Source organism: Schistocerca piceifrons, chromosome X, assembly GCF_021461385.2.
Source record: "Schistocerca piceifrons isolate TAMUIC-IGC-003096 chromosome X, iqSchPice1.1, whole genome shotgun sequence".
Classification (NCBI taxonomy): domain Eukaryota; kingdom Metazoa; phylum Arthropoda; class Insecta; order Orthoptera; family Acrididae; genus Schistocerca; species Schistocerca piceifrons.
The window spans coordinates 409,312,427-409,329,803 of record NC_060149.1 but is presented as its reverse complement, the minus strand read 5'-3'; the positions used below and the strand labels follow the sequence as shown (position 1 = coordinate 409,329,803).

Genomic DNA, 17,377 nt, shown 5'->3' with positions numbered 1-17,377 from the left:
AATTCATAATCTAGATATTCAGTTTTCTTGCTCAAAATACTTTTGTTTAAACAGTTGATTAAGTAAAGAATTAGTAGTGAAGAAATCGAAATAGATGGTGTAATATGACAATGTGATAGATGAATTAGGATGTATGAGCCAAGTAATATTACAGGAATTTTGTGATACCAGCTGACTCCATGTAGTTAACTTAGGTCTACATGACTGTCAGGACTGTAAAAGAAACTAAATTGTGAGGATTAGGAGGGGAGCCTCAACTTTCCTTTTGGCTCTGCATGCCTCCAGGTAGTGATCACCTCAAACTGGCTTGAGTAGGATGGCAAAATAGTCTCGGACTACTGTGGACATCCTGTACGTTTCTCTTTAGCAGTGGAGTATCATCTTCTACAGAGACTTGGGCTCTTGGTTTTTTACTAGAAACTGTGGGTGTTACTGAACCTTAGCATTATGGGTTGCAGTGTGCTGAGATAATAGGGGGCTGCAAGATGAAACACTAACAAGTGGTTAAACTTGTTCAACTTCCAAACTTTAGTCACTCCTTTCCCATAGAACTACAGTGAACTCTGACCCTAAAGTTCAAAGCCCTAGGTGGGTCGTATGGTTCTCCAAATAGTATTACATTCACTTAACAAGTAGATCTTTGTTGCAACAGCAAATAAATTTACACAATTATTTAGAACATTCTGAGAAGACAGATACTTTGCAGAGTTGTTTTTTTCCAGTTGGGAATGGGTGGAAGGAGTAGTTGATGTAAAGTGGCAAGTGCCTTCTGGAAATACCCGCTCTGTTTCTAGATTCATTGCTAATCTTTTGCTTTCCTTGCCACGGGCATATTTTGTTAAAGGGGAAATGCAGTGTCCGCTTGTAGTGTGCCATCATTTTCCTTTCTTATGCTAGTAATCCTTAAATCATCCACAAAAGAATCATGTAGAATGTATTTTGGTACCAATGTCCTCCATGTCAGAAAGTCTGCCATCATGTCCTTATTTTATTACAAGCTAACTGTCTCTAAAAACCACATTCCATTCCATCCTAAAACTTAACTTGGCTGTTTCACACATTGTGTGTTGCAGGCTTCATTTTCACTTGATGATTTAAGGAAATTACAATACTAGTTGTATATTGCTTGTAGTATCAACACTTTTTGCCCAAACTGCTGCATTAACCACCTATAAGCTGAATGTGTGTGTGTGTGTGTGTGTGTGTGTGTGTGTGTGTGTGTGTGTGTGTGTGTGTGTGTGTCACCCCCCCCTCTCTCACTCTTCTCTCCCCCTCTCTCCCTCCCCCTCTCTCCCTCCCCCTCCCCCTCCCCCTCCCCCTCTCCCTCCCCCTCCCCCTCCCCCTCCCCCTCCCCCTCCCCCTCCCCCTCCCCCTCCCCCTCCCCCTCCCCCTCCCCCTCTCCCTCTCCCTCTCCCTCTCCCTCTCCCTCTCCCTCCCCCTCCCCCTCTCCCTCTCCCTCTCCCTCTCCCTCTCCCTCTCCCTCTCCCTCTCCCTCTCCCTCTCCCTCTCCCTCTCCCTCTCCCTCTCCCTCTCCCTCTCCCTCTCCCTCTCCCTCTCCCTCTCCCTCTCCCTCTCCCTCTCCCTCTCCCTCTCCCTCCCCCTCCCCCTCTCCCTCTCCCTCTCCCTCTCCCTCCCCCTCCCCCTCCCCCTCCCCCTCCCCCTCCCCCTCCCCCTCCCCCTCCCCCTCCCCCTCCCCCTCCCCCTCCCCCTCCCCCTCCCCCTCCCCCTCCCCCTCCCCCTCCCCCTCCCCCTCCCCCTCCCCCTCCCCCTCCCCCTCTCCCTCTCCCTCTCCCTCTCCCTCTCCCTCTCCCTCTCCCTCTCCCTCTCCCTCCCCCTCTCCCTGTCCCTCTCCCTCCCCCTCCCCCCCCCAGCATCCCTCCTCCTGTCTCTGTTAATACAAAAATTGTGAAAAGAGAAATTATAATTTAATACAAGAACTGCAGTTTGTTGGTGGACGTATATGATAAAACAGCAGGACAGTGCCAAAAATGGATCAAAAGTAATTGTTGAGAATTATAAACAGTGACAAGGTTAGACTGTATCACTTCCAAAGTCTGTTGTGGTGTAATTACACACAGCAAAAAAAAGTTTTGCATCACCTCGGTTCCGAGAGTTACGGAACCTGTACAGAAAATTGGAATAGAGATCAACATAAACATCATTTCTGCCCTTTTATTGCTCATGAAAACCACACATTGCATGTTGTACCACCATACATCAAGACCTTCAGAGGCGGTGGTCCAGATCGCTGTACACATCGGTACCTCTAATATCCAGTTGGTCCAGATTCTCTCACTTCTGAACGGCAATTTGACATAGATCTATCAGAGCGGTTGGTGGGTCATGTTGTCCATAAACAGCCCTTCTCAATCTATCCCAGGCACGTTCAATAGGGTTAATTTCTGGAGAACGTGCTGGCCACTCTAGTCGAATGATATTATCCTGAAGAAAGCCATTCACAAGATGTGCACAATGGGGGCACGAATTGTCATCCATGAATACGAATGCCTCGTCAATATGCTGCCGATATGGATGATCACCAGCAGCATACGTCGGCCCCGGATAATGCCACTCCAAAACAGCAGGGAACCTCCACCTTGCTGCACTCGCTGGACGGTGTGTCTAAGGTGTGCAGCCTGACCGGGTTTCCTCCAAACACATCTCCAACGATTGTCTGGTTGAAGTCACTTGCGGCACTCATCGGTGAAGAGTGCGTGATGCCAATCCAGAGCGGTCCATTTGGCATGTTGCTGCGTGCATCTTTGGGAAGGTTTAGTGACATCTCACAACAGTCAAAAGGACTGTCTGTGAAGCAGTATCCACAGTCAACGTCTATCTGCAGAAGTTCTGGGAACTGGGTTGATGCAAAACTTTTGTTGTTGTGTGTATATGATGATGCGACTATGTACAACCTTACACAAGTGCCAAAGCAACAGGCTCTGATAGTGAGAGGCTGTGTTCACAGAATAAAATAGAAATGGGCCTTTAAGTATATAGGTTAACAGACTCAAATAACAAAAAGATGCTGATAACAGCCATGCTGAAGAAATTGGAGAAACCCAGTTAGACTAGTTAGTAACTGAGGATAATTGTTATTATGATTAGGACTGTTGATAAGAAGTATCAACACATAAATAGAGCTGTGGTTATTGAATGGAATACTTCTAGCTGATTAGGTACCATCAGTTTTAAGTGGCTGGCAGTGAGATGACTGACTGAAAAACCCCAAATAAGAACAGAAATATGACTCATTACATCAGATGGATAAAGAAGTCAAACAGAAAGATTCTTGACATTTGATACATAGGCATCTGTTTGAACCCTTCATCTTTCACAATGGACCATTTACATCTACATTTGTACACTACAAGCCTTCATAGGTACAGTGCACCAGTTACTTAATCTTCCAGTTTACAGAAAGTGTGATGAAGATGGACAAATACCTATGTGAGGGCCTGAATTTCTCATTTTACTGTGTGGCCTTATTCTGTCAGATAGATAGAAAGCTTTCCTTGAAGATGAAAGCAGTGACATCTTTGAAACAAACAGCACTAGACATCAGGAGGTTTTTGGGCACATAGTGTGTCAGTGGGCTCAGTATTTCTTATTTCTGTTAATAAAATGAGGAAACAAATCATCCAGAGAAGATCACAGAAGACCAGCATGTTATCCATCTAGTTAAGGATTGGTGATTGGAGAAAGATATTCTCATTGAGACAGATGTTAGAAAAGTTATGCATGTGATTGCAGTGAACTTCAGCAATTACTTCTCAGTAAAAACATTAAAAAGTTGTAGTTCATTGACCCTGCCATTGCCAAACTCTGCTGTGTGCAGTAGTGTGTTCAAATGGAGTAATATGTAAATACAAAAGAGGTAGCAAGTGTAGAAGTGTGCATACTATTTATATTCTTCACAAGTATTGATGATGATATATGCCAAGTGTTCAAGTGACTTGTTCATTTGTGTTTACTTTTGAATAGAAATTTTGATGTGCACTTGGGCAGACCATTGTTGTATTGAAACAACTGTCTTTTCTTCATGATTTTTTTACTTCTTAACCACTTTGACATTTTACAGTAAATGTTGGCTGAAGTATTTACACCAAATTTTGCAAATCCATTATTAATGAATACAAGCAGTTAATTCATCGCCCTTGTTGTTGTGTATACTACTACTTCGGCTACGACCTCCATCATCACTAGTAGCTACAGATTTTTTTCAGGTCTCTATTTTTATTATTAAGATCCCGAGTTCATTACACATATCAGTTTATAGCTTTTCAAATGTGTACTGGAACAGGAGTGCAGTCTTAAAAAAAGTAGTGGTACCATTTGGTGATTATTTCTCTTCCTCAGTTGTGAATAATTGTTTTCATTGGACAGTGCTGAAGTTTGTAAGTGTATGTGATGTCAGCTTGTACACCATTTTAATTTATTTCTCATTTCAAAACGTATTATAACACTTGACTAATTATCTTTTCTTGTGGCTTGTAGCCCCCATCGGAGGCTGCCGGTACGAGCAGTTCCAAACCTTCCATTGGAATTAGCCGACATAAATCAGAAAGAGAGAGAAAAATCGGACACAGGCGTGTTGGTGTTGGTGGAGAAATTACATACAAAAAGGTGAGTTATGTGATTTAAGCCAAAAGTAAGTGTTGTTTCTGTAATAAGTGTACCATAACCACGAAAATGTCAAGTAAATGTATAAACAGAGTACCATTGTAAGGAAAAATTGAGTATGTGATTTCTTGAATGTGGCCCACAGTTTATTTAATATCTGCCAAGTGTTAGACAAAAGCGAATTTCAGAATGCGGAATGCTGAAAAGTATGAGAATATGAAAAGAGTTTTAGTCCACTGTATTGTGTTTCTGGTTTATTGAATTTCAGGCATTGTTTTGCTGTATTTTAGTACATTAGTTTTATTCCATAGGGACTTAACTGTTTATACTCGCCTTCCATTATTGCAGCTATGTTTTTGTCTCCCAAAACTGCATTAATTATTTTGTTTTGGTTTCTGCCAATACATTAACTTTTTGCATTACAAATCAGTGTAAAATGTTTACATTTTGTCATGGACTGTGCAATGCTCTCAGCTTAAACTAATGTTTCTCCTTCCTATGATCAAGACTTAATCATGTCTAACAACAAAAAATGTAATTAATTTATTCACGTGTATCCTTTTAAAATTATATTTATTGATTTCACCATATAGAATTCATTATTGTCAAGCCCTGCCCCCATTTCATTTTTCCTTCAGCATATTTGATAAGTAACTGTTTTTATAAATTTTGGTGTAGATGCGTACTTTCATCTCTTTTTGTTCTCATATTAAACACCGTGGCACTCATTCCCACCGTAAATACTGTAATACAATACAAATATTAATTCTGCATTATATTTTGAAATTTTCAATGTGATTGGATGCAGCAGCTGTAGAATGAAATCTCCATGAGTGTATAGTGAAATACAGCCAATCAGTTGCAGAAATTGAAAGAAAGGTCTAACCTCGGTTTCGATGTCTGTAGTAGTCTTCTTCAGAAGAATCAATAATTGTACTGGTTAGATAATGTTGCAGAGGTGTGTTAAAATTGTAGCTATAAGCCACCAATGAAAAATAAAATTCATCTCTGTAATAGTAAAATCATACAAATAGTGCTGATCATCATTAGACAGTATTTCACAAATGTAGTAAGTGAGTGCATTTTCAACATAAAATAATTTTCTGTAGAGTTCCTTGTTGTTCCTTAGTATAGGTCCATACAGGATGTCCCAGGAGGAATGGTCAGTATTCAGGGATGTGGCAAGTATGATCATATGAAGCAAAAAAAGTCTACTGAACATGGACTTTAAAACACCTTATAGTGAAACACAAATCTTCTAGTGAAAAGGTGCTCACAGCTCTTGAGGTACACCTTTTAGAGCCCATATTTACTAGACTTTTTTACATTGAATTATCATTCCTGTAACATCCATGAATATTGACCATTCCTTATGGGTCACACTGTATTTCCCATATTCATCTGTTTTCAGCCCCAGAATTTTTGAATGATTTTTCTGTTTACTATTTTTTTTTCATGTATTTTCTCTATTTCACCCACATCAAGTAAAACTGTGTTCTGCTGCTCTTAGGGCATGAAAACTTATCACAGTGTTATAATGCCTGATTTTGGCATTAATGGAGATTGATGCTTCATTATAGATGTCCTTGGACATTTGGCACACAGTCTTAATCTTTCGGGTTCTAATGGCATTAGTTTCTTTACTTAGTCTGTTGTTTGAATGTCTTAAAGATACTTGAATTTCTGAACTGTATAATTTAGATTGTTGTTGTTTCTGTTTTTGTTGTTGTTAATAGTATGCTAAATATAATAATAATTAATAGAACAAACATTTTATCAACAGACTCTGATACACTGTTTGTGAGACATGTGTAATATAACCTATGGCAAATCAAAATGTAACAGGGCTTCCATCACATGTGTAGGTAGTTTTTGTGAAGTAAGGAGAAAGATAGAATAAGTGCTGTCAAGCATTTTTCCTCGTTTCTTCCATATTTGTTATGGTTTACTGATGTTTACATTGTGCAGAGCTTGTAAAACTGACTGCATTGAACTGTTCAGAAAAATGAAAACTGTGCTCTTGAATAGGGCACAGATCTGTTATTCATGGGGAGCAGTAATATGTATGCATTGATATGTTGGGAATGTTCATATCAATGTGCAACGCAGTGTAAAATGGGAGTTTTTATGGCTGTGTTGTGCCCGTTAAATGGTGTGATTTCGCTTTTCTTTCACTTTCTCAAAATGTTCCCAGTAATATGGAAGGGCTCTTTCAACATCTTATCACTCTTGTCAACAACATCAGGAACATAGCTTGCAGTTAGGTATGTAGTTGTTAAGTTGAACTGTTTATATCATCGCTGAACTTTGTTTTATTGTCATCAGTGCATTTTCAGACTGTCCCAGACTTTATTTATTTGTTTATTTATTTATTTATTTATTTATTTATTTGTTTATTCATTCATAATTCATTATGACCAAATTTCTTGCAAAGAGCAACATGTTTTGCAGTAACTAATGTTTAATGAATCTGTCATGATTATTATGACAATTATCTGTAGTCATTTGTATGCATAACTTTTATTTTCTAACTGTTCTACTTTTTAGATACAAACAACCCAGATCATGGGGTCTATCCAACTTGGAATTCAGCACGCAGTTGGTGGTTTGGCATCTAAACCAGAACGAGACTTACTAATGCAGGATTTTATGACTGTAGAAACTACAAATTTTCCTTCGGAGGGATCGAATCACACCCCTGCCCATCATTATTCTGAATTCAGATTTCGTACATACGCACCAATAGCATTTAGATATTTTCGAGACTTATTTGGCATTCAACCAGATGATTTTTTGGTAAGTTTAGTGATAAAGCTACGTAATATTGCTTTTGCCCTGTTTTTCTTAGATTAACAACTGCAGTGCTGCATTTGGTGTTAATTGCCTTGTGTGTTTCCGATAGCTTAGCTCTGCTCAGTTGGTATAACTGTTCAGTCTGGTGTCTTTTAATAGAACAGCTTCCGTACAGTGAATTCCATCATGGTTTTAACTTCAAAAGTGCAACTGTCTTTTTTTTCCAAAGTAAATGAAGATAAAAGGAAACAAGAGCTTGGTTAGAATAACAGAGTGAATGATTGGATCAGAAAATGAGATTGCCCATTTCTTCTATTCTTCCTTATTTTTCTGCTACATTGTGTGCTGCATACCATTGTCTGTTGCAGTTGGTAACAAAACATTTGTGATTTAATTTCATTGTGTAATTTGACCCTGCACAGCTTCTATATTTTATTCAACAGAATGTCTGAAACTAACAGTGAAAGTGCGCAGAAAAGTGATATAACGATTACGATCTTGCAAAGTGATTCCCAAACTGCATGTTGATGTGCAATATGTGAGTTTATTCAGTATGGAGTCTACAGCTAGTGTACCACAGTCATGTTGCATATTTGGATCATGGTAAATGACACCATCTCATTCTATACTAAGCTGATCTCAAGTCTCAATCTATCTCTTAATATAATCTAAGCATATTATAACTATTCATAGTCCTTAACATATTAATCTAATGAGAGTCAAAATATGTGGACCCAACTTTTCCAGCTTTGTCCTGTCCTATCCCATTCATGCATTGAGGGGAAAATGATAGTGTATATGCCTCTGGACAAGCCTAATCTTCCATGTCTTATTTACATGACCTCTACGTGAAGTGTACAATGGTGGCAGCTTAATGGTCACACGGTGGTATTCGAATACAGTTTTCTAAATTTACCAGAAAGGGTTTTGTAAGAAGTAAACTGTCTTTCTTCCGAGGATTCCCATTTCAGTTTTAGTCTTTTCTGTTACACTTTTGTATCGGTACTAGACCAACCTGTTAAGATTCTAACAGCATTTCTCTGAGTTCATTCTATGTCTGTTGTCATGCCTGTTTGATAAAGACTCAAAACACGGGAATGAAAATCTAGAACTGGTCACACTAATGTCTTGTAAGTGATTTCCTTTGCAAATCCACTGCATTTTCCCAAAACCTTTCCAGCTAATGTAAATCTTCCATTTGTCTTTGCTACTACTGGTCTTGTGTGGTCATCCCATTTCATATTGCATCTTAGTATTACCCCTATATATTTAAATGTTCTGACATGTTCCAGAAGTTCACCAATAATCTTATAATCAGGTACAATCGAGTTGTTTGTCTTTGTTATGCACATTATCTTGCATTTGTCATACTAAGAGAGGTTCTATATGTTACACAAAATGGAATTTTGTCCAAGTCTTCTGTATTTCCTTATTAAGGATGGTCTAATGTTGATGCTGTGCTGTAGATTTCAGCCTTGTCAGCAAAGCATGCTGTAGTGTTGCTGATGCTATCTGATAAATTGTTTTTGTATATTAAGAACATTAAATGATCTGTTATGCTTTCGTGGGGGAAAACCCAACATTACGGAAGTTATGTGGAGCATTTACTGTTTAGCACAATGTACTCAGATATTCATCGGCTACAAATTAATGACACTATTCTTAAAGTTTCAGCTATGTTTCTGGTCTTCTTTATTGACTCCAAGCTGACAGTGAAACCTTCAACTAATGTGATGGCAAGATCCTCACATGTTGCCATACTTTAGCCACAGGTCATGGGGAACAAGTGGGATTCTTCTTCTCCAGTGTAATAATGCTTTTGTATGAAACTAACTAGAATGTTGGCCAGAGGTTTATGGACAAGTGAGACATTCATAAGTCATCATTGACACCATCCATCATTATGGGATTATGCTGGCCAAAGGTGCAAGAGGATCATCCCAACAACCATCCTTTACTGAGGCCACAGAGCCACTACTTTCTCTCTGATAATAGCTCATTATGGTGCATTAGGTATACTACTTCTTGTCTGTTTAAAATCACTAGCATTTCATACCATGCTTTCCCTGATTGGTTTGGTCTCCCAGAGCACCTTTCAGATTTTACAGTGTGTTCACACTGCAGACAAAAAAGTCCAGAATATCCATGACTCCTACCTTTAGTAATAAAGACTGAGGAAGGTGATTTCATTCTTCTGGGCACCAGGACATATGAAAATTCAGGGACACAACATGCTTTCTGCGTGCTTGCTGTCCCTTCATAATTGATGCAGCTTGTGATGATGCTAAGACCTGTGGTGAACTTCCTTCCAGTAAGTTGGCAAACAGTCTTTTCACACATATACAAATCAGACATAGCCTTCTGACGTAAAACTTCCTGCATCAGTGGTGAGGCTGCGACAAAGCTTTTGGTATGCATATTCAATATGGCATATTTTAATAGATTTTTGTATCCTAAATAGATGTTTTGTTTTGTATTCAAACGAGAGCAGCGGTTAGTTTTACCAGTTGATGTTCCCATTGTGTAAACCAGTTTTGAGACAGATAGGTCACAGATTTTCAAGTTTTGTGAAATGCCTGGTCTACTTACTAACTAGTTGGGGAGAAGATAGTAATTTCCTCAGTAAGGTTGGCTTGTCTAGCTTTGTTGTATGTTATCATCTAGCCACACTTTTCCTGAGTTGGATTTCCAGATTCAGCTATGTTTATATAAGTATTTGAAATGGAGACAATGGTTATCATTTTATATTTTGATTGGATTGGTAAATGATAGTGTAAACTGGAGATATGGGATGCTATTTTAACGGGTTTTGTACTTAGTCTCTTCAGAGTTTTATTTGCTATTTTGACTATGCCAGAGATTTATGAAAACAGTGGTGGTACTTTCTCAAGCACAGGGGAGTTAGGAAGAGAATGCAGATGCATTGTAACATCCTAGCTGTAACTGGCAGCTGAAACTCTGAAATTGTTTCTCTGAATGGCAGCAGATTCGTACTGGGACGTTGTTTGTGGTTTGACGATAGCATGTTGGTTCCAACATTTTTTTCCAGGCTATTACATCAACTGATTCATGTAGTCAATGTTTAAGACAGTGAACTTGTATTTGGAGGAGTGAGAGTCAATTATTATTGGAGTGGTCATCAAGCTCTAGACGTATCATGTATACATCACTTCAGGCAAATGGTAGACTGTTTCCATCAACGAAGGCATGGCAGATTCGTTCCCCTGGCCCTATTCACTTGAAGTCTCTAATGACTATAGTGTTGATTGGATGTTAAGAGTTTGACACTTCCTTGTTATTTCTAAGTTACAGGATTAAAAGACTGAAGATCAGGAAAAATGGCCTGGCAGTCCAAGCTATGGTACTTGTGAACAAAACTAGTTGAAAATGTGCATTGAGTGAAACAACTAAAATGTATGTTAATAAGAGGGATGTACTTGAAGCAATTGAAGGCAAGATCTTGCTAGAAGAGAAATATTCTGCTAGAAGCAAAATATTCTGATGCTGAAACATTTGTGTTGCCTTGATTGTACTATTTACATGTTGCAAGATGAGTGAGGGAAAGCAATACGACGACAGATGCTACGAATCCAGCCATTCATTAAATGAGAAGTAGTCTTGGACAGTCTTGTTTCTCTCTCTCTAACGCGCGCGCACACACACACACACACACACACACACACACACACACACACACACACACACACAGAGAGAGAGAGAGAGAGAGAGAGAGAGAGAGAGAGAGAGAGAGAGAGAGCGAGAGAGAGAGAGAGAAGGGTTGGGCTGGGGGGGGGCAATTAGAAAGATGAAGTGATTGTTCTTCATGTTTATTTTACAGAAAACCTGTCACTGTTTGTATTTTTATTGTTGACAGAGTGGCACACAGATTATGATTTATAGAACTGTGATTACTGTTATACCTGTCATTATTGGATTTGTATTTACTACTTCCAGATATCAATGTGCAGTGCCCCTCTGCGGGAGTTGTCCAATCCAGGAGCAAGTGGGAGTATCTTCTATCTCACTGAAGATGATGAATTTATAATTAAAACTGTGCAACATAAAGAAGGCGAATTCCTTCAGAAATTACTTCCTGGCTACTACATGGTAGTAAAACCTAATGAATATTTTACTTGGGAGTCTGTATTATAGGTTTCATGTGTTTAACATGTTAATAAGTTAAATGTTTTATCTCTCTTGTTTTCTTTGACAGATTTAAGTATTAATATTACATTTATTTTCTGTTCCAGAACTTAAATCAGAATCCTCGGACCCTATTACCAAAATTTTTTGGTCTTTATTGTTATCAGTGTAATTCTAAAAATGTCAGACTAGTAGTTATGAACAATCTGCTCCCTTCATCTATTAAACTTCATCAAAAGTATGACTTAAAAGGCTCAACGTACAAAAGAAAAGTAAGTATAACCCACAAATTATGTCTGTGGTATTGTGTTGTCAAATCTTTGACACAGTCCTGTTTAGTTTATGGTACTGTAATTTCTGCATATGCCAAGAAAATGTCATTTCATATATTCTATGACTATATCTATGCAGATGATGACAAATGGGACGTTATGAAGCTGTTGGTTTGTAAAGTGTAAAATTTAATATTAATTGCAAACATGAACTACTTATTTATGACAAGTAGGAGGAATCCGAAACCTACACAATAAGTTTGGAAATGAAAGTGAGTCTACAATAGATTATTCTGTTACATTATACAGTTTCTCTGAACATAAATTTTGCGGTACATGTTGGGAGTGATTGCTATTAACCATTGTGAAATTACCTCCAAGTGCCATCACAGATTGGTACACCCTTCTGTAAATCTGGCTTTTACCTGAATAGCATAGTAGACTGTCCTGAAATATATGCACCTGTTGGGAACATTTGACACTTTCCAGATAGTCCTACAAGAGAAATGAGTAGCTTCTAGGTCTGGTAAACTGGTGAGCTATCTAACAGAATCCTCATATCCCATCCGTGTGCCAAGGATGTTGTCAGTGGGACACTAAGGCATGATAATAAAGGAATGAGCCATATTTTTGACCACCTGCTTGAGCTCAATGTGACTGTACTTGTTTTGTAGAATACATTTTTCTATGTGTGAGACGCTTCCAATTTTGTTCTTTACAGTGAAGGAAATAGTGTCACACACAGGCATAAATTAGCTGGAAAAACTTTGTGTGTTGTTTGCAGTCCGTTAAGTTTAATTGCTTGGTGAAACTGAGCAGTCTATTCCTTACTCACTGCAGTGCCTACCACATTGCTTTATGTTTGTGATTAATGTAGTAGAGTGTTTTTGATTATAAGAAGTACAAAGTTGAACTAGTTTCAGTTAGGAGGCATGAGGCATTAGGTATGTCATTTCATGTAAGTGATACATGAGCAAGTGATTACTGCAGTACAGTGAACTTTCTATTAATGTTGTAAGATAGAGTGTAGAAAGCTGTTTAAAATTAATGCTAATAATACTTCAAAATGTTTCGATAAATTAGGAATTGTGGGAGGGAGGAACTGACCTGAAAGTCCATTAAATTAATAGCCTGTTAACCATTACAGGTTTATTTCAAAAGAGTGGGAACCTTGAACACAGCTCATTAAAGGCAAAGAAAAAGGTGTCATAGAATTTCTAAAATTGCAGGTTGTTACATAAGTTATTGGCCATTATGAAGTTACAGATTGTGATTGGATGGATCAAGTTATTCTCATAGACTTAATGAGGGAAGACTAGTGCACACTTGAAAATAATATTTTGTTGTTTGTTTATCAAAATCAAACTTTCTACTGTTTCGTAAAAATAAATTGTGAGAGATCAGAAGTCAAGTCCCGTGAAAAATTGAGTATTTAATGAGGATATATACTGTTGTGGGGCTAGTAACAATGAATGACTCTGATTTGTGTACGCTTAGTACCAGTTAAAGCAAATAAAGTTGAAAAAGTACTGTAGAGCATGATATAAATATTGTAGTGTGTTGTTCTTCCTATCAAAATTTTCCACAAATAAACTGTACATAAATCCACACGCTCATGTTTGATGTACAAGTTACTTAAATACTGTAAAATTATTTGATATATGAAAACAAATTATAATCCAGAAAAGGAAAATGGTTCTAGTCCATTGTCATACTTTGGGAAAAAAATATCGCCATCTATTATGATGTATTGTTGAAACTTATAATGTGTACTTAGATTTGATTGCAAACCAGAGCCTTGAGTGATGCACTTTGGGAAATGTACTTCCAGGACCCTTCTGTTTTATGTTAAGTGAATGATGGTGAATGTTACAGCTAACATCACATTCAGTGTACTCTGCAGATAGCAGGGTACTGCAGTAATCTTCAAGTTAGGAAGATTATAGAGAGTGGAAGCTGTGTTGGCCATGGTCAACAAGCTTCAGACTGTTGCTCTGGGCTGCGGTGGCATTGGGGCAACTGAGGTGAATGCTTTGACACTTCAGTCTGTAGCATCGCCTGGGATCCCTGATACTACAGCATCTTCAGATTTGCTCATCCTGTCCAGTCGACACATTATGGCGAGCTGTGGCAGGGTTGCAAATCTCTGGGCAAAAGGCAAAATGGGTATTCAAAACAGGTTTGAGGTATTGCCTGCTGCTGAGAGTACATCTGAGCCAGCACAGGACGCCATGCCCGTTGGCACTGGGGCCAATCTTCCTGAGAGGTCCGTAAAAGCTCAGAGGGTGGGATTGCTTGTCATTGGGAGCTCCAATGTTAAGTGGGTGATGGAGCTCCTCAAAAAAATAGTGGGCAGAGCAGTAAAGAAGGCTAGTGTCCAGTCTGTTTGCCTGCCACAGGGTCTCATCCAAGATGTGGAGGAGGCTCTGCTGGCAGTGATTGAGCACACTGGGTGCACCCAGTTGCAAATTGTGACTCTCTTGTTGGGTGGAAGCTTAGCTATCATTGTGCCACATCTTTGCTGGAACCAATTGTGATCCTCTGGTCTGGAACAGAGTGAAAGGTCTAAACCAGAGGCTCAGACAAATTCTGCTACAGTGCCCGATGTAAATCTCTCAACCACCGCTATCAGGTGGAGAATTGTGGGATTCCCCTTAATAGGTCAGGAATCGCTACACGCAGGAAGTGGCTACTAGGGTAACAGAGTACGTGTAGTGTGCACCTGCAGGTTTTTTTTAGAGTAGAGAAATCCTTCCCCAATCCCGATAAGGTGCCTTCTGAGTTCAGAGTAGTTTGTCATAGCAGATCAGAGGAAGAAAATGTTAATATAGTATTAGTTAACTGCAGAAGCGTCAATGGAAATACCCCTGAATTAATCTCCATTATAAACAGTAACAATGCTCACATATTACCAGGGACAGAAATCTGGCTAAAACCAGAAGTAAATAGCAATGAAACTGTAAATTCGATGTGGGTTGTGTATTGCAAAGATAGGTTGAATGCTGGTATTGAAAATGTGTTTATAGCAGTAAAAAATATGTTGTCATCTAGTGAGATTAGTACAGATTCTGAATACAAAATAATTTTGATGAAGACAAGTGTTAAAGGTGAATCAAACACGGTCATCGGATGCTTTTTGTAGGTCCCCCGCCTCAGCAGTAGTTGTGACAGAACAGTTGAGGGAAAACTTCGAGAATATTTCCCATAAATTTCATGGTCATACCATAGTTTTAGGTGGAGATTTTAACTTACCAGCTATAGATAGGGAGACTCAAGTGATTAGGACAGGTAGTAGGGACAGAGAATTTTCTGAAATTGTCCTAAGTGTTTTATCCAAAATTACCTTGAGCATTTAATTAGTCAGAGAACCAACTTGTGAATATAACATGGTAGATCTGTTAGTAACAAACAGATCCAAAGTTTTCGACTCGGCATAGAGTAAGGAAATTGGTGATTACAAGCCATTACAGCATACAAGAGGCAGTTTTCAGATCATGTTAGCAGTCAGCATGAAAATTTCATCTCCATCTCTAACAACATTGAGTACCAATGGACTAAGTTCAAGAGCATTGTACAATGTCCTTTAGACATGTCTGCGCCAAGCAAAGTTGTGAGGGATGGAAAAGACCTGCTGTGGTTCAACAGGCATATTAGAAAACTGCTATTAAAGCAAAGAGAGTTTTATTGCAAATGTAAACATATTGAAAGCCTCACAAACAAACAAAAGTTAAACAAGCCCAAAATTAGCGTAAAGAGAGCAATGTATAAAGCATTCGTCGAATTTGAAAGTAAAATTTTGTCAGTGGTGACATGATCAAAAATTCTAAGAAGTTTTGGTCTTATATTAAATTGGTAAATGGATCGAAGCCATCTGTCCACACACACTGTGACAATAAAGGCTGTCACAGAAAACGTCTTTTTACAAAACTGTTTCACAGAGGAAGAGTGCACTCTAGTGCCTCTTTCAAATCATCACACAAACAGCAAAATGGCTGATATCAAAATAAATGTCCATGGGGTAGAAAAGCAACCAATATCATTCATCAGAGGGAAGGTCACTGGACTTGACAGGATACCAGTATGATTCTACATTAAATATGTGAAAGAACTTGACCCTCTTGTAGCAGCAGTGTACCGTGAGTCTTTGTAGGAACAAAGTGTCACTGATGATTTGGAAAAAAAACACAGATCATTCCCATTTTCAAGAAAGGTCATTAAACAGATGAACAGAACTATAGGCCTGTATCTTTGACGTTAGTCAGTTGTAGAGTTTTGGAACATGTTCTATGCTTGCTTATTATGATATTTCTGGAGGTTGATAATCTCCGTGTGAACCAACATTGGTTCCGAAAGCAATGATCTTGTGAAACCAGTGCGCTCTGCTCACCCACAAGACCCAGAAAGCAGCAGATACAGGTGTCCAGGTAGATCCTGTGTTTCATGACTTCCAGAAGGCATTCGATACAGTTTTGCACTGCAGCCTGATGAACAAAATATGAGTATACTGAACATTAGATCAGCTGTGTGATTGTATTAAAGAGTTTATAGGAAACAGAACACAGCATGTCATTCTGAATGGAGACAAGTCTTCAGACATAAAAGTAACTTACGGTGTGCTCAGTGAAATGTTAAAGGCCCTTTACTTTTCATAATATATATAAATAACCTGGTCGATAATGTTGGAAGTTCCATGAGGTTTTTGCGGGTGATGCTGTTGTATACAGGGAAGTCACAGTGGTGGAAGATTGTAGCAAAATGCAGAAATGCCTGCAGAGGATTGATGCTTGATGCAGGGGGTGGCAATTGACCCTCAACATAAACAAATGTAATATATTGTGAATACATAGAAAGAGCCCTTATTGTATGATTACAAAATTGCCGGAAAAACACTGAGAGCAGATACTTCCATGAAATACCTCGTATGCACGTGGACTGATTTGAAATGGAACAACCACATAAAATTAATCATTAATAAGTCATTTTCCACACTGAGATTCATTGGAAGAATCTGCAGGAGATGTAGTCCATCAGTGAAGAAAGTAGCTTATAAAACATTTGTTCGACCAATACTTGAATATTGCTTGTCAATCTGGGAGCCATACCAGGTAGGACTGATGGAGGAAATAGATAAGATCCAAAGAAAAAGAGGACATTTTATTACAGATTCATTCAGTAATCATGAAACCATCACAGAGATAATCAACAAACTCCAGTGGCAGGCACTGCAAGAGAGGTGTCTGCTAAATGATGTGGTTTATTGTTGAAGTTCCAAGAGCGTACATTCCTAGAAGAGTCACCAAATATATTGCTTCCTCCTACATATATCTCTCGGAAAGACCATGAAGATAAAATTGGAGAGATTTGAGCCCACATAGAGGCTTACCGGCAATTGTTTTTTCCCGTAAACTATTCATGACTGGAACAGAAATGGGAGGAAGTGACAGTGATAAACAGAGTATCCTCCACCACACACTGCAAGGTGGCTTGCGAAGTATAGCAGTAGATGTAGATGGATACCATGTTTTATGTACTAGGAATCGTAAGTTCAG

At 38.8% G+C, this 17,377-nt stretch overlaps 1 protein-coding gene across 6 annotated transcripts in view; it reads left to right on the top strand.

The window, feature by feature from the left end:
• LOC124721726 (phosphatidylinositol 4-phosphate 5-kinase type-1 alpha-like) overlaps window positions 1–17,377 on the top strand; it is a 315,644-nt gene that overhangs the window by 33,672 nt on the left and 264,595 nt on the right. For all 6 annotated transcript variants that reach the window (XM_047246822.1, XM_047246821.1, XM_047246823.1 and 3 more), the window contains exons 3-6: window positions 4,495–4,623; window positions 7,168–7,416; window positions 11,368–11,520; window positions 11,664–11,828. In XM_047246822.1, the coding sequence (XP_047102778.1) occupies window positions 4,495–4,623; window positions 7,168–7,416; window positions 11,368–11,520; window positions 11,664–11,828 (696 nt within the window). The remainder of the gene's footprint in view (window positions 1–4,494; window positions 4,624–7,167; window positions 7,417–11,367; window positions 11,521–11,663; window positions 11,829–17,377) is intronic.